The sequence below is a fragment of the Acanthopagrus latus genome, chromosome 1 (genome assembly GCF_904848185.1).
Source record: "Acanthopagrus latus isolate v.2019 chromosome 1, fAcaLat1.1, whole genome shotgun sequence".
Classification (NCBI taxonomy): domain Eukaryota; kingdom Metazoa; phylum Chordata; class Actinopteri; order Spariformes; family Sparidae; genus Acanthopagrus; species Acanthopagrus latus.
In genome coordinates this window covers 22859156-22880444 of record NC_051039.1, presented here as the reverse complement: position 1 = coordinate 22880444, position 21289 = coordinate 22859156, and the positions used below count along the sequence as shown (strand labels likewise).

Below are 21289 nucleotides of genomic sequence, written 5' to 3'. Positions count from 1 at the left end.
CTCTCCGATGAAAATATCTACAGTATCTAAACACCACACGTTCAATAAGAACTACACATCCATCCATTTTATAAAGCGCTTATCCTGATCAGCGTCATGAAGGGCTGGAGACAGGATTCACCTCGTCCAGTCAGCCGACCTGCAGGTCCTTATAGCGTTGGAGAACCCCAGCACAATCCTTGATGAGGGCGCTAACGCCAGAGGCCCCGTTTCATCCTCCAGCTCGACCTTATCATCTCAACGCAGATAGAAACACTTTTCACATGCTGGACAGAGTCTGTGGAAGAAACCTAGCTGCAGAAAAAGGCTCATAAAGACGGGTGTGGGAAGTCACAGAGGACACATGAAAGTGACAGAAGGCCCATTCACACTGCCGTTTGCACGCGGGGATCCTGCGCCAATTCTCTGCCTCTGTGTGAATTTCTCGGAGGGGGCGAGGGGTGAAGTTTCATGCCGGCGCTGATCCGCCTCTGGAGGTAGGTATCAGGGGCACATTACTGGCAAACTGAACCAGTGTGAACGGATAAGCTGGCTGCGTGTATCGAGGGCATGTCGATCAGACTGTTTGAGAACAACACAGGTCCTTCACTCAAGTAAAGTCAGAGAAATGTCCCACAGAGCAACATTACATGCCCAAACAACAGTAACATAGTGACCGTAACTGTCTTTGGTAACTTATATGAGGAAAAAAATACCGCAGATATACATGGAGAAGTGTCTGTCCTCCCGCCTGTCCTACCAACTCTTCATCACATTTCTGTCCAAAAAACAGAATCTGTCACTAGCAAAAAACTTTAATTCACTCTAGTGGTTGTGTTGATATAAATTACCCCAGAAAACGGCCTCTGTCCTCACAGGTGACAGAGTGCTTGCGTGAAAGGGGCTACTGGAGCAAGTGAAGCTGTAAATCTGCTAAAGTCACGGCCATCTTGGAGTCCTGCAGGGATCACATCGGCCTATTTTTGTAGGCTAATCCAGAAGTAAGCATTGCTGTGGTTTCATAGTCAAATTTTCACATTGGATTTTGACTTGCAGCAGAAAATAAGCTCTGGGTTAAACACAAGTTTACAGTGCTTACAGGTTTTGGTCTGCAAAATAATCTTCACAGCTGAACACTGCTTTTATGAATTTGAAAGTGTTCTGTCACGTTTTAGAGGCGAATTTGCCAGAACAGCTAACGTCCGCCTGTAAAGACGGACTGGTGATTAGATGAGTCCCTGTGTTCAGTATGATGATGTTTTATGGCCTTGACAACTTTAGTCTGTAGTCTCTTCAGCCATTTACATTTAGATTTAGAGCATTTAGCAGACGCTTTTGTCCAAAGCAACTTATAGTTTTTAATACATACTTTCATACACTGAAGCTAACAATGACAGTGACGTGTTAGCTTTGAAATTATGTGAAAAACTATGAACTTCTGAACTGTGAAAAAATGTAAGACCTGTCTTTTCTTGTCCATTAGAGAGTTTCAAGTTGTAGCAAGGATCTCTTACATTGAGACAATATATGAGGTGTGATTTAGGATAAGACACAGCAATGAGTTTAGAAATTGTTTGGGAATAACAAAGGCAGGACTTAGGATCAATGACTAGCACCAAGGACATTCCTCTTTTACGAGGGCTTCATGAGGGTCTCTAGATATTCCTGGTTGACCGCTGACCAGTAGGTCTGTACATTACAAGTGCAGTCCTGATGTCAAGCGAAACCTTCACTGCATTAAGAACACAACACAGTGGCAGACAAAAAACCCTTGGAGTTCATTTGATAAAAGCAAAACAAAGTGAGGAAAGTCCAAGCTGTAATGAGGGTAAGGCCACTGAAACAGCAGAACTGCAGGCAGTTTAACCTCCAGTGAGGGAAGGTTTGACACTCAGCTGATCTGGCTGACAACCTGAGCTGTGGTTCTCTGCAGAGGAGCTTGGACGCCGTTGATCAAGTCAACTGAGCCCTCTGCTGGTGCTGTCACCCTGTCACACTGCGTTATTTATAAAAGTCCCATTGGATAATTGCTCTGACTTTGTGAATACCGCCAGCATGGAACATTTTTTATGTCATTTTGCTTCTATAGAGACAATCAGTTTAAACCCGCTCTACCATAACCCTGATCTGATGTGTAAGTCTGGCGTGAACTTACACGCAATTTCAAGGTATGTGGACATGGCGCACTAATGCGTTTCTTTAGAACAAGTTGAATGTGAAATATTTCAGTTGATATCCTTGTCCTTTTTCTTGACTTTTTGAATGTTTCCTCTTGGTGGATATCGTCTCTCATAATGTGACTACTGCTTGTCTTACCTATAAACAGGGCACTCCCACAAGAGAGCTTTGCTTCAGCGAATTTCTACCGTGCAAATACAGGTTTCTACTAATCAATACATGTTAAGGATTGAATATAGTAATGTAATACTATAACACAAACTGCAGTTAATAAATACAACAATATCACACTGTCTCGTGAGACTTGCCTTGAGTTGTTAACGTGGCGAGACACTACAGAGACAAGTCATGGTTTCTCTTGACTATAAATAGTGTCATGTGACTTGAAGTAGCAAATGCATGCTGAAATATGAGATCCACACCTATGATGACAGAGGCCTTTTTTCGCAAAGTTGCTCCACCTTTTCTTGGATACAGCTCACTGACACTCTGCCTTGTTCTGTCAAACGTCAGAAGAGGAAGCTGTGTCAGGTTCTCACCTATATCAAGGTAGGTAACATTAGAATCTTTCCTCGGTTTAGATGTAATGAAACATACACAGACTCAGACCACGGATTAATATAAAATGGCAGCAGAACCTGAAACTATAATTGTTTGGAGCAGATGTCCCATGCGTGGCTGAGGTTTTAAGCGACTAAACTCAGAGTCAGCACGCTCTAAAGAGTCAGGAAAAGGGTCGTCTGTCATCGTCCTCTGGTTTGAATGTGAGGCACTCATTTGCTCTAAACAGACTGACAGCCATTTATGTTGAATGCAAATCAAATATGTATATAGATGTAATGGCACTCTTCGTTTGTGCGGAGGTAAAACAAACCTGCTCAGTGTGCGTACAAGTTGCAAGTTACGATGACACACATATGTATATATGTATATATGACACAAATAAAGTTACTGTCAAAAATCAAAGCAACGTTGATCTGCCTAACTAAACATGGGTGTGGGTTGAATTATCATCATCATCATTATGTGTTTAAACGGCCTCGTTGCTAAGTGGTGTGCAATTCACAGAGCCGGTCGGACGAGAGTCTCTCACGTTCGCAGATGTTTTTCATTCCTATCGTCCCTTCTCTTTTATTCTCGGCAGGTCAACTGTATCAGCCGCAGTCTCTGAATGTATGGTGGCCAGCTAAAGATAGCATGTAAATGAAAACAAAAAAACATCTTTGCAAACTGTAGGCAGCATTTAGAGACCTTAAAGAAAGTGCTGTAAAGTATGGAAGACAAAAGATGACTGAAGCTAAACACACATTTTCGGACAGGTGAAAAGAAATCCAACAACAAATACTACATAAGTGATGGTTAAAAATGTTGTCTTTTGGTGTTAGTTTTGATGTTAAGAGTTAGAGAGTTAATTCTTGACCTTTGAAAGAGACGTTACATGACAAAATTCTCGACCAAAGGGCCACCTGCCAGCTTTTTATCACAGCTTTCAATCACATGAAAACTCATCAAAGTTAATGAAGATACGATAATAGAGATAACTGTTAATGCATCGTATAGTATATATTAATATCATTAGAGTGACAGAAATGTTTGGTAAAACTTCGATAGTGACATGATAGCTAACTAATAGAGTTAGTTAAAGGGGCACTATGTAGTTTTGGAGAAGAAATTCAAAGTCCGAATCTAAATATTTAGAATATTAATGAGGTAATAAAACAAACTGAAAAATATTTATCTTTCCCATAAGTGAATAAACAAGCAGATCTCAGAGAAAAATAAGATCTCAGGACACTATTTGAAGCTAGAAAAGTGGCAGGGTCCCCCACATATAAACAAAGTAAAACAATTGTGTTGTCCTTTAAGGTCAGTTTGTTTATTCTGTTTATTCAGTAACAAAGACAAAGACAGTTTGTTTATGGAGTTTGTTTAGGCATAAATAATTGTAAAGAAATCAGTCGATGAAGATTATTCACTTCTGATTTAAAAAAAAAAAAACAACTACATACTGCACCTTTAAACTTGTATATGTTTGCAGTGCTGACATAGATAAAATGCTTATAAAGGTCAGTAAATGTGTTTAAGATGCTATTTTTAAGACTGTTATGGGCTGTATAAGGGCCTTATTTCCTATCAACAAATGTTTATTAATATAATGCCTTACCAGGTGTGTTCTGTTTATCACGTAGCATTTGCCTGTGCATTTTCCTATGATGTGTACAGTGAGTGATGTTTTCTTCATTTGCTTGTGATTTGTGTTTTTGCTCGCATTTTCCCGTGTAGTGAACTGGTTGCTCTCTGCCCTGTAGATTTGGCTATGGCCAAGCCCTCATCTGACACACAAACATCCACCCACACACACACCCACACACACACACACAAACATGCCTGAACACGCACGCACGCACGCACGCACACACACACATTTCACAGCACAGTCTTCACTGTCATAAGTATGACAAACACTTAACAGGATTCAATCAGCGAGCACTCCTCCACAGAACAATGACCCCTGCTCCTGGTGTCGCAGCACTTTTAATGGCTTCAATTTGAAAACAGGGGTTTGTTTGTAGTAGTTGTTGACAGGTGTGTTAAAGGAAAATGCAGATAACAAATAATTCACAATTTAATAATACACATTTATATAGCTATGTTTAAAGTTTCATGAACATAGGAAATCTGGCAAATATCTATCATTTCACTGCTCCTGGCCGTGTTTCAAGGTAAAACAACACATTTGATAACCTAACTAATGTTAGACTGCAGCCGATGTTAGCATTTAACCCCCTCCTAGCTAGCATTACAGTTTGATAGTGGCACAGGCTGCAATAGGAAAAGTGGAGATTATTCTATAATATCACATACATCACAATATAACACATATCACAATAACAACAGCCATCTTAGGCTCATTTATCTAAGCCTGGAAGTGAGATGCAACTGATGTTATCGGACTGTAATGTTACCCTGGAAGTGGCTGAATGCTACTGTAATTATTAAATATCAAATATGTTGCTTTATGTCGAAATATGGCCTGATGTCCCTCTGGATTTTCACAGTCCATCATATTTTCAGTTGCTGATCATTCAGAAACTTGAAATGGTAACAATTTGTCAGATTCCCTACGTTTCAGTCCTGACTTTAGGTCCATCCCACAAAGTAGCCACTAAAACTGCTGTTCAACAATTCCACTTTCCTTCATTCAGAGAGATCAGAGGAAGTGTTTTTTTGGATTACAAAGGTGACTTACAAATGTTTTATTTCTTGCTCTTTTAGCAGGTATCATGGAAAAGGTTCAGGGACCTCCTCCTCCAGGAATAGCAGCACCGCCGTACCCCGGTCCCCCTGTGGGAGTCTACCAACCTCAACCTAACATCCAGCCTGGTAAGAAAAGAGAGACATTTAACTGAGTCCTTTCAAATGCAATGTTTTTCTCTATAAAAACTGTCATGCTGTCTTTTGATGTCATGTTGCTCTTATTCCTTGAGTTATTCCTTTTACTTTCATCCACAAAACCTTATGGCAGCATGTTCTTCGAGCCTTTCTCAAGATAAATGTCTCCTTCTTATATCCAGCTCAGCAGCCTGTATACCAGTACTCCGCACAGCAACCTCAGGTCATTCAAACTGGTGAGCACCTCTCTTAAATTGCTTGTCGCAAGTTTATATAATTTGGAATTTGCATGATATAGCAAAAGTCAGAGAGCTTTCGTGTTCAATGGCAGGTCGATGATGTGGTGCAATTCAGTTGTCAGTCAGTGGGTGTTACATGCTGCTGGGTGTCTTCCTCACAGTGAATCAGGTGGTGATGGTGCAGCCGATGCCGAGAGATGTTCCAGGACAGATGACGTGTCCTAGCTGCCAAAACACCATCATCACTAAAACTGAGTACAAAAATGGTCTGCTCACCTGGGTCATCTGTGGCACACTAGGAGTCTTGCTGTGAGTAGAAACCCCCCCCCCCCCACACACACACACACACACACCCCTGTATAAACACTGAAACAGGTAAAACATGTCTTAGGAATTCAGTGTTATCGACTGAACCCATCTTTTTAACATTATGTAAAAACTTAATTCATGTAGAAGAAGAAGAAGAAGAAGAAGTGGTTTTTGGAAAAGTATACCAGTGAGAGTTGAGTTCACCTGCCTCATAATATTACACTGCAATGAAACATGAACCCAATATTGTCAGACTTCCCAGCATGCATTGTTTTCAAACTCTCCAGAGATCTCGCTTGTTGCGGTCATAAGGAAACATACATAATGGAAACTTGCTGCGTGTCCTCACATACTTATTGGGATGAGTCATCGTTGTTTCTTTTCATGGTTATAAAAATAATGTGAACCACAATGAGGAATTCAGTCCCCATGCTGGTACACTGGGTGTGTACAGGTCACAGGGAGCAGCCCCACGTGTCTGCATACAACTAACTCTGGTATAATGTGACGCCAACAGCAGCAGAAACAGCTGAAAGTTCTTCATGTCAAATAATGAAATGACTTATCAAACTCATAACATGTCAATTAAATCAAATCCATTATCCCTCAAATTTCCCGTGAACCGTACTACATGTTTCCTGTAAAAACAGGAAGCTAGGGAGGAACTTGACTGGAAGCACCCAGAGAACAGAACCGGAGCAGGACAGAAACCACACAGCCTCTGAGAAGACAGAGGCCAGAATACAGTACTTACAGTCGATTTGTCCAGTTTGGTTCCTGCTACCTTTGGGCTAAGGCAGCAAATGGGAATGCCCAATTAGGCTAACTCCCTAACCGCAGCTACATGTATTAATCATTAGTGTTTACCTTATCAACAACGTTATAAGTATCTGTCCATCCAGAAACTCCACAAATCATCTCAATGCTGTAACTGGCCTGTGTCATTCTCAGATGATATATACAGCCCCTGTCAAGAGGTGTTCACTGGGAGGCTGCTGGTTACCAGTAGATCGAAGTTACGTCAGCAACAAATAAAGTTAGGTCTCCCGAGTTGAGGCAGAGCTGCTGGATGTCATCAGAGTGAAAACCAGAAAACATTTTCTCCATTAAAACATGATGAAGTTCACCCAAATACTCCCACTCACATTTTAAAGGCAGCACTAACTGGAACCGGTTAAAATGATTCACAGCATGAATCAATCCACAGTGCCTTGCCATGTCTCCCTATTGCCAGTAATAAGAGTGTGCAGGTGTGTGTGTGTGTGTGTGTGTGTGTGTAGTATGGGGGGTGGGAGTTAGGGGCTTTCTTTATTCTTTATTATGCTTCTGTTTTTCTTGTGTAAAGCACTTTGTGCTGCACGTGCATGTATGAAAAGTGCTCTATAAATAAAGTTGATTTGATTTGATTTGAGCGTATACACTGATGTTCACATGATGCAATATTATCTTAACTTAATTCTGTTATTCCACACCAGGATTTGGCCTTGCTGTTTGATCCCGTTTTGTGTGGATTCTTGCAAGGATGTGGAACACTCCTGCCCGGTCTGCAACAACGTCCTGCATCTCCATAAACGCATGTGAAATGTCACTGTAGTGCACGCTCCGCTGAATTATCAACAAAAGGTAGTCGGCTCAACCATGACTAAATAAACACCAGTATAGGAGGCCAAGCCTCTTCGTGCAAATAAATGTCATCATAAACCCTGTGCTCGCTAAAAAGGGGCGCAGCCCTTGCATTCCTCTCTGTGTAAATAGAAATTACACAACTGCTGCTGCTTCTTTTCTTTCTTCGGTTTGATTTAAAATGTGCAATTGCGTTGGACTTGTGGAAATGTAAAAATCCTAATTGTCATGATCATAGCTTTTCTTGACTTGACCTGTGTGCTGTCTAAATACAACCTCAGTGTTGAATTTAAGCAACCGTGAAGAGTGTATATAATCATATTTTCCTGACACACTGACATTAAAAGTGAATAAGAAGAGTTGTTCCATAACTGTCATATGATAATCGACGTAGGTCACTGTGTTTACTTTTCAAAGCCTCTTATCACAATAATACAAACTTGCTGCTTGTACCAGAGTTGATGTATGTTTTTAGTTGTTTTTTTTTGTGTTTGGAAAAATCTGCTGAAGAACAGCTGATTTGTTCAGTTGTCCGAGGGTCAAGTGCTGAGTTGGCACTCTAATGAGGATAGATTTGTATTGACAACTAAGAAAAAAAAAACCCTGTAAATTTCTGTAATGAAAATTGAATGTTTCAAAATGTTACCGTGCTCTGATACAGCAGGTGATGGTACGGCTGAGTGCAATTTCAACAATAAATGCAAGCAAGTGGAAGGAGAAGGGTGTCATACTTTATTTTGCAGCAGGACCAGTATGTGTTTGACTAGTGGTGTCGGGGTTAGTCTTCATCAAACAATATTTTATTTTGAAAACAACAGCACAGGAATTGGCTAAGGAAAAAATGTTTTATTCCCCATTTTTGTATTATCCATTTGAATTATCTGCCGAAGTAAAATGCCTCTCTCTGCTGGTCGTCTACTTGGATACAGACAACAACGTTCCATTTCATGTCAGCTCCGTCTGGAGCTTGGTGTAGTTCTCCCAGCAGAAAGCAGGTGGAGCTGACAGACTGTGAGATGCAACACTTCATCACACATCACCACTTCCACTTGTCATGACCTGCTTTATATGAAGTGCACTGTTTCATATTCAGGCTGAATCCAAGTGTCCACCCTCTGAATTTGCGACTGAGACCTCTTGGTGCTCAGTGGTGCGCACTGTGATGTGTTCACTGTCATCAAGTCATGTCTAGGGCCCGAGACTGCTAGGCTAATTAACAGGGTTTCTGCAGGTTTGAACAAGTCAAATTCAAGACTTGTTAAGACCTTTTTAAGACCATTTTGAACTAAATCTAAGACCTACACAAAGTATGAAAGAGTAAGGAAAAGTGCGGTCCTAGAATTACATAAAAATAACCGACTTTTTACATCCAAATCTGTTGCCAAAATGTTAAGCAATGGTGTTCAAAATTCAAAGCATCGCCGCATTCAGCGTTGGAGTTGAGCCGAAGATGGTTTGAATGTCACTTGAATGCAAGACGGCAGAAGTAGTGCAGAGTTTGGGTCGAGGAGAACTGGATGACCTTGGAATGGAAGTGGTAAATGAACTTACATATTTAAGACTAACTAAGCGTAATTTAAGACCTATGCGCAAACTATATGAATATGGCCTAAAATTTACTTTTGAGAACCTCCCAGAAACATGAAGTATTAGTCCACTTGATTATCATGTGTGACCACACTGGAAATGGATGTTGCACATGTAATACTGCATGTGAAGACGATGTTAAAGATGTGCGGTCTGATATCTCACATGTGCATGATGACATACAAATGTAAATATGAATGAATGTGGTGTTTTTAAATTTTTAGGGCCCGAGCACTGATCAGTATGAGGACCTATTGAATCTGCTTGGATTATTCTTGTTTTTCTCAACAATGATAGCAGTTTTGGAGGCCCGAACATACCCGAACATGCCCAAACTAGCATCAATACTAAGTCTCCCATTTTGATTTTGGACACCATTTTGAAACATTTCAATGCCTCGTACTTTAACTCCTCCTCATACAGATTTAACACCACAGACATCACATTTACTCAGTATCATCCTCAGACCTTGATGATTAAAATTTTCAAAAGCTTTCATCTCCGTCAAATATGGTCGGCGTGGTGATGTGCTCCATTTCGCTGCGTGGATCGAGGGCCCATTCATCGCTGCTTGCAGCTTTAATTTATTTTTGTTCTTTGAAACTGATTTTCAGAATCAAAAGCTTCTTTTATTTGGACAAGTACGTGAACACATACAGGACATCGGACTCGTGTTTTTTTTTGTTTTTTTTTGGTGCTTTCAGTGTTTCAAAGAACAAGATGGAAATAGACGTATGTCACAGGCAGTATGACTCTTATCTGTGCTTTTCATTTGTTAAGTTTTATTGGGTTTTTGATTGCATGATTTTACTTGTGTTGTGCTTTTAATTGTATTTATTGTGTTGAGTTTTAGTGCATGTGTTTGGGCTTTTATTTTTAGTACTGCCTGTGAACGCACCATTTGATTGTTGATCAGCTGCACCTGAGAGGTTCCGCTTGGTCCCCTATCTTAGAGCCACCAACGCACTGGACAGGCATAGACAGAGAGACACAGAAAAAGAAACAAGAGAGACACCAGAGAACACAGGGTGGCATGAGGAGACCAGGCCTTCTTGGCAGGTCTGGTTGGTGGAAATAAGAGGCCTGGTTGATGGAAGAAGCCAATGGACTAGAGAGAGGCACTGATGGCAAGGAGCGAGTGAGCACACCAGCGAGGCGCCAGGTCTCCATGAGGGGACCAGACCTGGTCTGAGGGCTCCGAGAGGCTGGAGACGGCAAGACAGAGTGAGCACTGGCCGCACACAAGAGAAACCCAGAGCATTACTGCTCGACGTACTCACAGTGGCAGAGCATAGCACTCTTCCTGGCGCGTAAGTATCCCTTTGGGCCATACTGGTGTTCAGGTGTGTGTTGGTATCGGTGATGCCGTAGTCCGCGAGGTGTGTGGACCCCCGATTGGCTGTGTGTCTGTATTTTCAGGTGACCTCCGGGATGCTGACTGGGAGGAGCAGCTGAGGTACCTGTAGCCCCTGAGGAGAGATGGCAGAGCTCCACCACCACCTCGGAGCCGCCCCTGTATCCGGTCTGACTGACACAGACTCGCTTAATTATGAATGGACTATTTTAACACATACAGCTTCCATTTAAGGACTTGGTTTTAAAACCTTTTAAGGTTTCAATGTTCTGTGGTCTTTGTCCTCTCCTTCACCTGGTTACTGTCAGTGTGCTCTCCACCAATAAAATTCACCAGAACCTGTGTCCTCGTTTTTAAAAATAACAGTTTACTCTCAATTACCTATCTCCACTTAAAATTTACCCCCCCCCCCCCCCCCCTTTTATATGTACAGCTCAGGAATAGGAATAGTTCAAATCTGAACTATTATGTATATGTAGGTGGGTGATATAGTTCCAGGCTGAAAGATTGTTGGGATGAATATTGAGTAATTAAATGTCCTCCACACAATCTTATGTTATTATAGCCATTTGACGAAGTAAGTAACTCATACATTATACAATAATGGTCTATTTAGAAATGCCTCTGGGTTTTTTAAAATTTTTTTTTATGTTTTTAAATTTGTGATTTAGCTCATTTGGCTCAGAATGCAGAGGCAGTGGCAAACGACAATTACTGTTGAAATCTTAAATTGTTGATTTATATAATGGTGTATCATTTTTCAATATTCAGTATTAGATGAGTGGTAAAGCGAGTACTCAGATCCTTCATTTATATCCTGCATTCCAAACTTTAATCTTGTTAATGTTTAATCTGCTGAAAGTACTTGAAGTATCCAAAGTAAAAGCATGGGTTCTGCAGTCAAAAGACCTCTGTGTAGTTCAAGCTTTACAACAAACTTTCAATTCTCAAGAACTGCCAACCATGACATTATTATAATCTATTTTCATTATTATTCTTTTTTATTTTTTGTTTTTAAGGCTATTTATTTTATTCTATTCAATTCTTCATGTAATTTTTTTTGTTATGCCTAAACTTCATGATGATGTATCAGTTCAGGAACCTGGTACTGGCTCTGGAAAAAGAATGAGGTAGGTCTTACATCAGCCTTTGTGCTGTAGGATTAGGGGGTCTCAGGTCATGGATGGTGACTCTCTTGAACCACTGATGATGACCCTTCTGACGTCGATGGTGCAGAGACTAGCAGACATTTCAGTGGACCCAGATCAGGAACTGGTACCCAGCCCAAACTCTCTAAGAAGATGAGGAACAACTCCCCATGAACCTCAAAGGACATGGGAAGAAACCTCGGGAAAGGCAATTCAGAGAGAGATCCCCTCTCCTCGGATGGCTGGGTCTCTATATGCATTTGTTCTCGAAAACCAATTGTCGCTCAGGGAGAACATAAACGTGTTCGAGTCCGGCTCCTGAGCGTAGCTCAAGGCAAACCGAATAACCTTCTGTACCATTTCCTCTTTTTCTTCTTCTTGCTCAGGAGATCTTCCAGCTGGGTCCTCATGGAGCTTTCTGTCTCCTCCCACTCCTGCTCCTTTTCCTGCAGCATCCTCTTGAGATCCTCTGTAGCCTGAATGAGGGATGTCTTTTCCTCCTGCCACTCCACCTGATTGTTCTCCAGCTTCTGCTCAACCCTCCTCAGAGCGGCCACGAGGGTTTTGTACTTGTGGTTCTGCTCATCCAGCTGAACCTCATAGAGAGCTGCAGATCTCTCTATATTCAGCAGGGAGACTTTCTCCTTCTGCCAGTAGTAGTGCTCAGTCTCCAGAAGCTGCTTTGCCCCTTTCAGGTCAGATGCAATCTGCTGTGTTTCCTCAGTGTGATCATCAAGCAGGGTCAGAAGACCTTTCACAATGTCATTGCTCAGAGCTAGACACGCAAATTGCTCTGTTTTTGGTTGTAAAAATCAACATCAGTGCCTATATTCTGTCCCAGCTACAGAACAACATAGGAGACAGTGGTTGTTGTTCACTTTTAACAACAACGTGCTGGTTGCGGTTCATGTAAGTTTGTTTGTGTTTGCTAACCACTTGACTTTACATCGGACTGCTTCAGTAACGAGGGTCAGTACAAAGCTGGCTTTACCTCGACACTGACCCTCGTAAAAGGATCAGTCCCAACCATACAGGACTCAGCAACTGCACCCGAGCCACAGGTAAGTGTCGCTGCAGTTTGATAGTATTTACAGTTGCCTGTTATGGTGAGTCAGCTGGACATCGGCTAACTAGTTAGCTCCGCTGCGGTCCGCTATGCAATGGCGTTTATAAAAGCACCATTAGACAAGCCTGAAGACTACAATAAGAAAATGAATCTTGATTACCTCTACAGCCTGTACACCTTCACCTTCTGGATCATGATTTGATTCAATATTATTTCTGGCCGACATGCATCAAGTAACATTTTGATAAAGTAATTAAATAATTGTAATCAAATCAGTGAAGTCAGTTGAAATCTGCACCTGAAGTCTGCAGAAAGTCTGCTTGAGGGCGCTTTTGCACTGGATACGTTGTTGGTACGGACATCCTGCAGCACTTGGGGACTTCTCGCAAACTCCATGAGTCTACATGAGTAGTAAAGTCCAGACATTTGGATGCAGCCTAGCTCTCCACTGGCAGTGAAAAAAGACCCTTGCACCACCCTTAAGGGACTTCAACCAGCGGCACAAACACAAGCCTCTGATGACAAATCAAACACAGCTGAACCACTTAATAACTGATGCCCTTGAGCAAGGCACTCTATCTTACATGTCCTGTGCTGCCTCAGGGCTGACATGAAGAAACTACACATCTGCAGAGGAATGACATGTCGACCCAGCCCAACAAACCTGCCTCTGTGAACCTCCCTTGTGCCCTCTGTGTGATCTGTGTGGGGAGTTCTGAGGAGAGCTGTGGTGGGATAAAGCTGGGATTATGGGATGGGCCATACTTACCACAGCCCTATTAGACTGTGACCATAGTAACCACTGGATTAGGCAGATTAGAACTGATGTCATGAGTTAGTCAGCACTTCTATGCCTTGCCCCCCCCCGTCTTCTATTGTCTCCGTGAGATGACCCAAAGCAGGACAAAACCGCATACAGATACACACACTACACATCAAACTCCAGCTTAACCTGAGAAGTTTCAACATTTTTGGACTCTCCTAACTAATGTGTTAATACTCGAGACAAACAGGGACATCAGAGAGTAATGTCTGCAGGAGGTTAGCTGCCATACAGTTTCTCTCTCAAGGCAACTCAAAAAGTCAGCTCAGAACCAGGTCTAACTTGGACCCTGTGAGCCCCATCTGAGTTATTGGGAGGTCTGTGATGGGTAACGGTGGAAATGATAACCAGGGCTTCAACTAATATCTCTTTTCATTTAGAGCACGACTATATATGATATATATCTGTATGCTGTATGTGTCTATGTTGTCTGATAAGCACTAGTATGAAAATATTGTTGGTTTTTTAATAGGATATAACACCGATTTTTGGATTTTTGTGATGTGTGTGCGGTTTGTGTGTGTGTTTGATTTGTTTGTCCCTACATACTGGCCGCCACTGTTTCCACAAATCAACTGATTAATGGAAATTGGTTGCCCTCTTTTTAATGTGTGGTTCCAGTATAGTTAGCAGCGTATCACACTGGACCACTGACATCCTGAAATACTCTTGGAGGCAGTTGGGATAATTCCGCAGCTCCAGCCGATGAAACGCTCCTTTCTCTTGTCTTGTTTAAAGGATTGGATAGACCAAGTATTTTCTGCTTCTCTGTTCAAGAAGTGAGAGGAGCACAAGATCATTTTAATTGCTTGAAAATTTTCATTTTTTAAGATATTGTTTATTTTCACGACACATTGAATAATTAATGCATCGGACTTAGTGTGCAAGGTTTCTGCATGTTGTGATTTGTAATAGGTGACGTACATGATGGATTATATATATATATATATATATACATATACATATATATATATATATATATATACATATACATATATATATATATATACACACACATATACATATATATATATATATACACACATATACATATATATATATATATATATATACATATACATATATATATATATATACACACACATATACATATATATATATATATACACACATATACATATATATATATATATACACACATATACATATATATATATACATATATATATATACACACATATACATATATATATATATACACACATATACATATATATATACATATACATATATACACATATATACACATATACACATATATTTACACATATACATATATATATATATATATATATATATATATATATATATATATATATATATACATATATTTACACATATATATATACATATATATATATACATATATATATATACATATATTTACACACACATATATTGAAGAATATCTTCTTCAATTAAAATTGGTTAATTGGAGCATCCTGGAGAAAACCACTGGTTGTGCAGGAAATGACCCTCAAAAGGCTGTTTTGGAGGGTAAAGGTTGTATCATCTGATCTCATATATTTTTTTTCTTTTAATCAAAGAATTTCTTCTTCTATTAAAATTGGTTAACCGGAGCATCCCGGAGAAAACCACTGGTTGCAGAGGAAAAGTTAAGTCATGACCCTCAAAAAGTTGATTTGGGGGGGTTAGGATTCTGTCATCTGATCTCATCTGCTCATCCAGGTTAACCTCACAGCAAGATCTGGATTTCTCCATCTCCTCCAGCAGGGAGGATTTCTCCTGCTGCCAGGAGAGGCACTCAGTATCCAGCCTCGTTAAGGGCAGGTGTGATCTTCCTGGTCTCTGCGTTGTGTTCCCTAATTTGGAGTTGATGGGAGGTGTGGGACCTTTCCACAGTCTTCTTAAAGTCCTCTGCAGCCTGAATGAGGGATAACCTTTCCTCCTGCCACTCCACTTGATGACTTTCCAGCTTCTGCTCAACATTTCTCAGAGCAGTCACAAGGGTGTTGTTCTTGTGTTTCTGCTTGTCCAGCTGAGCCACATAGAGAGCGCTGGATTTCTCCATCTCCTCCAGAAGGGAGGATTTCTCCTGCTGCCAGTGGAGGTGCTCAGTCTCCAGCAGATGTTTTACGTTTTTGAGGGCAGATGCTAACTTCCTGGTCTCTGCTTTGTGTTCCTTAATCTGAAGTTGATAGGAAGCCTGGGATCTTTCTTCAGTCTTCTTAGCCTTTTCCTCACTCTTGGCCAGTTCTTGCACAGTCTCTTTTAAGTCTTCTGTGGCCTGAATGAGGGATAACCTTTCCTCCTGCCACTCCACTTGATGACTTTCCAGCTCCTGCTCAACATTTCTCAGAGCAGTCACAAGGGTGTTGTTCTCGTGTTTCTGCTCATCCAGCTGAGCCACATAGAGAGCCTTGGATTTCTCCATCTCCTCCAGCAGGGAGGATTTCTCCTGCTGCCAGTGGAGTTGCTCATTCATCAGCAGATCCTCTGCCTTTTTAAGGGCAGATGCAATCTTTCTGTTCTCTGCTTTCTGTTTCCTAATCTGAAGTTGATGGGAAGCCTTGGATCTTTCTACAGTCTTCTTAGCCTCTTCCTCACTCTTGGCCAGTTCTCGCACAGTCTCCTTCAAGTCTTTTGTGGCCTGAATGAGGGATGTCTTTTCCTCCTGCCACTTAACCTGATGACCCTCCAGCTTCTGCTCAACATTCCTCAGTTCAGCCACAAGGGTGTTGTTCTTGTGTTTCTGCTTGTCCAGTTGAGCCACATAGAGAGCCTTGGATTTCTCCATCTCCTCCAGCAGGGAGGATTTCTCCTGCTGCCAATGGAGTTGCTTGGTCTCCAGCAGATCCTCTGCCTCTATAAGGGCAGATGCGATCTTCCTGGTCTCTGCTTTCTGTTCCTTAATCTGGAGTTGATGGGAAGCCTTGGATCTTTCTACAGTCTTCTTAGCCTCTTCCTCACTTTTGGCCAGTTCCTGCACAGTCTCCTTGAAGCTTTCTGCAGCCTGAATGAGGTATGTCCTTTCATTCTGCCACTCCACCTGATGACCCTCCAGCTTCTGCTCAGCTTTCCTCAGTTCAGCCACAAGGGTGTTGTTCTTGTGTTTCTGCTTGTCCAGCTGAGCCACATAGAGAGCCTTAGATTTCTCCATCTCCCCCAGCAGAGAGGATTTTTCCTGCTGCCAGTGGAGTTGCTTAGTCTCCAGCAGATCCTCTGCCTCTTTAAGGGCAGATGCGATCTTCCTGGTCTCTGCTTTCTGTTCCCTAATCTGGAGTTGATGGGATCTTTCTACAGTCTTCTTAGCCTCTTCCTCACTCTTGACCAGTTCCTGCACATTCTTCTTGAAGTCTTCTGTGGCCTGAATGAGGGATGTCTTTTCCTCCTGCCAGTCCATCTGCTGACTCTCCAGCTTCTGCTCAGCTTTCCTCAGAGCAGCCACAAGGGTGTTGTTCTTGTGTTTCTGCTCATCCAGTTGAGTCAAACAAAGAGCCCTGGATTTCTCCATCTCCTCGAGCAGGGAGGATTTTTCCTGCTGCCACTGGAGGTGGTCAGTCTCCAGCAGAGACTCTGCCTCTTTAAGGGCAGATGTGATCTTCATGGTCTCTGCTTCGTGTTCACTAATGATGGATGTCTTTTCCTCCTGCCACTTCACCTGACGACTCTCCAGCTCCTGCTCAACATTTCTCAGAGCAGCTACAAGGGTGTTGTTCTCTTTTCTCTGCCCGTCCAGCTGAGCTACATAGAGAGCATTGGATTTCTCCATCTCCTCCAGCAGGGAAGATTTCTCCTGCTGCCAGTGGAGTTGCTTAGTCTCCAGCAGATCCTCTGCTTCTTCAAGGGCAGATGTGATCTTCATGGTCTCTGCTTTGTGTTCACTAATCTGGAGCTGATGGGAACTACAGAGCACTTTGTTCTTTGATTTCAGATCCTCAATCTCTATCTGTGATGAGTGGACATCAGCCTGACTCGTATCTAGCTGGGCTTTCAGGTCCGACATCTCCCTCTCCCTCAGCTGACTCTCTCTGCCCCAAATGTTCTTTTCCTGGAGGAGCTCAAGTATTAAAATCAGCGAATCCTCTTGAATTTCCAGCTTGACTCTGCCATCAGATGTATATCTGGTGAGCATCGCATGCCTGTCCTTCAGCTCGTCCCTTAGGTACTCTTGATGAGCAAGCAAAGCAACTGAGGGTTCAGCCTTCTTGGAGTTGTCTTCAGAACTATCCATCATCTCACTTTTTTCTTCAGTTCTGTCCTCTGAACTATCCATCCTCTCACTGGTTCCTCCTGTCGTGTCCTGTGAACTATCCATCCTCTCACTGGTTCCTCCTGTCGTGTCCTCTGAACTATCCATCCTCTCACTGGTTCCTCCTGTCGTGTCCTGTGAACTATCCATCATCCTACTGGTTCCTCCAGTCGTGTCCTCTGAACTATCCATCCTCTCACTTGTCTCTCCTATCTCGTCCTCTGAGATATCTGGCTTCTTGCCTTTCTCTGTATGCTCCATTGCAACAGAAAAATGTGTGTCTGAACTGTGGTCCATGCTCAAATAAAAAGCTATTAAGGAATAAAAAGTCAGGGCTCCTATAACATTCCAACATTCTAAAATGTCTTTGATGACAATTGGAACTTTGATAAATTCACCCTCTCATCTTCTTCATGTTGTTGCTATGGCAACGACATAGAATGTTTGTGGCTTCACAAAAAAACATTTTAAAATTGTTATTGTTTGAATATATGAATGAAATGGTTTGAAACTAAATTAACTCAAGTATCAGAAGTCATTTTCTGCCTGTTTTATGGGGTTTTTTTTAGCTTGTCTTCAGATTTTTTAATGGGTGTGTATTGTGTGAGGCTAGATCATCGCTACAGTGGAGAGCAGCTGGAAAAACTTGACAAAAAATTCCCATTAGCTTGATTGGATCCCACATCTTTTATTTCATGTAGACAATATCTATATCTATATCATATTTTCATAGAAATGTAGGAAATCTTGTTGGCTATCAACTGATGGTCTTATTTCAGATGTAGGACTTACAGTTTTGGCTGTAGGAGCCCCAGAGCAGTAAGCACTCCAGCAACTCCCCCATAAGCTGCGCTGTCAATTTTGAGCCTAAATTCTGGAGAGCAGACGGTACCTGTCCTGTTTATCAATATGTAAATATTTGGGCCATAACCATTACACTGCTCGAGCAGTGTAATTTATATTACACCGGCAGTGGTCTTTTCCATGCACCACACAAGAGGAAACGGAGACAGTTAAACATGTGTGTTGAGGTTGAAAATGTATTTTCATCATGTAATTCTGTGAGAAAACAATGAATTTGTGCTAGCACATGCTATACAGCTAAGAAAGCTGGTTTAAAGGTCCCATATCATTAAAAAACAGGTTTTCTCTGGTCTCTACATTTATAAACTGGTCCTCCCTGAACCTGCCAACTCCCAGAATGAGGAAAACAAGCAATTCCTGCATTGTCTCTGCAGCCCACCCACTGGTAACACAGCGCTCCTACAGGCTGTTCAGAATCTGCTCCTGTCGTTATGTAACGAAAGGAGTCATTATCATAGTCCGACCTCTTCTGCACGGTGATAGGAGATATCTGAGAGGGGGGCGTTCATCCCCAAGGTGAAGTTCGGTGTGTCCAGCAGTGAGACAGCAGTGTTTCACAATGTTGTCGCTTAAAGCTAGACACGCAAGTTAATTTGTTGTTGGTTGTACAATTTAACATCAGTGTCTATATTCTGTCCCAGCTACAGAACAACAGAAGAGACAGTGGCTGCGTTTCATATTTTAAGACAACGTGCCCGCTGCGGTTCGTGTTAGCTTGTGTGTGTGTGTGCTAATCGCTTCACATCGGACTGCTTCATTAACGAGGGTCAGTACAAAGCTGGCTTTGCCTTGACACTGACCCTCGTAAAAGGATCAGTCCAAACCATACCGGACCCAGCAGCTGCACCCAAGCCACCGAAAAGTGTCACCACGGTTTAATAGTATTTATAGTTGTTTACAAGTCTGGTGAAGTCAGCTGGAAATCGGCTAACTAGTTAGCTCCGCTTCGGTCCGCTATGCAATGGCATCTGAAGCTAGTTTAATGTTAATATTACAATGGAGCTTGGTTGTAACAGTAAAAAGTCTGGAAACATGTGCAGAGACAGAGATGATGCGAACAGTGTCCAAGAGTTTGGAGACTGAGTTGGAGACAAACACAGCTTTTGCTAGCTGTTAGCCATTAGCTTCATGGTGGTAAATGTAACAACACATACGAACAAACTTACATTATACAGACACACTGACCATTCTGAAACGTCCTGCTGCAGCCACAGAATCTGTCTTCCTCAGTAGCCTCTCCCTCTGCGTCCGATTCAGTCTCAGACAGATAGAGACAGACAGATAGAGAGACAGAGACAGACAGATAGAGAGAGAGACAGACAGACAGACCGAGAAAGACAGACAGATAGAGAGAGAGACAGACAGACAGACAGAGAGAGAGAGAGAGAGAGACAGACAGATAGAGAGAGAGAGAGAGAGAGAGAGAGAGAGACAGACAGAGACAGACAGAGACAGACAGACAGAGAGAGAGAGACAGAGACAGACAGATAGAGAGAGAGACAGACAGACAGACCGAGAAAGACAGACAGACAGATAGAGAGAGATATATGTATAGACAGACAGATAGAGAGAGAGAGAGATAGACAGGTAGAGAGAGAGAGAGAGAGAGAGACAGACAGAGAGAGAGATAGACAGATAGAGAAAGAGAGAGACAGACAGATAGAGAGAGAGATAGACAGGTAGAGAGAGAGAGAGAGACAGACAGAGAGAGAGATAGACAGATAGAGAAAGAGAGAGACAGACAGATAAAGAGAGAAAGAAACAGACAGATAGAGACAGACAGACAGAGAGAGAGAGAGAGAGAGAGAGATATATGTATAGACAGACAGACAGGTAGAGAGAGACAGAGACAGACTGCTGGCCCAGCCGATCTTGGTCGCCACGGTGATCGTTGCCGACCCCCCCCGGTAACGGACTGGGACAGCTGATTTCTCAGCCCTTTCAGCCTCACATGCAGGACGTCAAACTGGTGCTATATATTCAAAACCATACATGATAGCAGCAAATTTTTTTCACGGTCAAGCCAGAAAGGCCTTAAAGAACACGCTCACCAAGTTTCGTGGTCCTCGTGTCAGAAATGTGGTAACAGGAGCGAGTTGAAAAAGGGTGCAGTTTCGAAAATCCTCTGAGAGCTACTCTGGTCGGTCAGAGGCAGATAATTCAAAAACCGTAAATCCAACCGAAAAAGTGAACACGTTGTGAGAGAGAAGACAAGTGTGGCTACAACTCTGGAAAATGTCACTGTTATTCAGTGTAATTTGTGGCCGGGATCGTCATGGAAAGTGAAAATTTCTGAGGTTTTTTTTGAGTCTCTCTCACTCTGTCAGTTGGTCTCCTGCACTCTGCTGCGCGAACATTCCGCCATACACACTCATTAAAAACCCTGAATTTTCCCGAAATAACTCATCATCGTTAAAGGATCAGAGTTCAAAAACTATACATCGTAGGAAAAAAGTTCAAATACAACTTAAATAGTCGAGACTTGTGCCTAC

The 21289-nt window shown here is 42.1% G+C and overlaps 2 protein-coding genes and 1 long non-coding RNA gene across 6 annotated transcripts; 2 read left to right on the top strand and 1 right to left on the bottom strand.

The window, feature by feature from the left end:
* LOC119022899 (LITAF domain-containing protein-like) lies at nt 1-8435 on the top strand. 3 transcript variants are annotated; one of them, XM_037104354.1, is made up of 5 exons: nt 1-476; nt 5434-5541; nt 5733-5786; nt 5951-6098; nt 7574-8435. In XM_037104354.1, the coding sequence occupies exons 2-5, from the start codon at nt 5442-5444 to the stop codon at nt 7677-7679; spliced, it is 408 nt and encodes a 135-aa protein (XP_036960249.1). In that variant the 5' UTR covers nt 1-476; nt 5434-5441; the 3' UTR covers nt 7680-8435. The 3 variants fall into 3 exon arrangements, with proteins under 3 accessions (XP_036960249.1, XP_036960230.1, XP_036960239.1); XM_037104335.1 differs by lacking the exon at nt 1-476 and adding an exon at nt 2646-2706; XM_037104344.1 differs by lacking the exon at nt 1-476 and adding an exon at nt 2678-2706 and having other exon boundaries at nt 5437-5541.
* Nucleotides 8436-9243: 808 nt separating this feature from the next.
* LOC119023217 lies at nt 9244-11025 on the top strand. Its single transcript, XR_005076207.1, has 3 exons — nt 9244-9258; nt 10189-10618; nt 10728-11025. It is a non-coding gene; the product is annotated as an uncharacterized LOC119023217 (long non-coding RNA).
* A 3120-nt stretch (nt 11026-14145) lies between these two features.
* On the bottom strand, nt 14146-20184 carry LOC119023199 (myosin heavy chain, cardiac muscle isoform-like). Of its 2 annotated transcripts, none has more exons than XR_005076201.1 (2): nt 19983-20184; nt 14146-14467 (listed from the first exon to the last, which is right to left on the bottom strand). XR_005076201.1 is itself a non-coding variant. In XM_037104950.1 (2 exons), the coding sequence occupies exon 1, from the start codon at nt 18228-18230 to the stop codon at nt 15486-15488; it is 2745 nt and encodes a 914-aa protein (XP_036960845.1). In that variant the 5' UTR covers nt 18231-18430; the 3' UTR covers nt 14146-14467; nt 15112-15485. The 2 variants fall into 2 exon arrangements, 1 of the variants encoding a protein (XP_036960845.1); XM_037104950.1 differs by lacking the exon at nt 19983-20184 and adding an exon at nt 15112-18430.
* Nucleotides 20185-21289: the final 1105 nt, after the last annotated feature.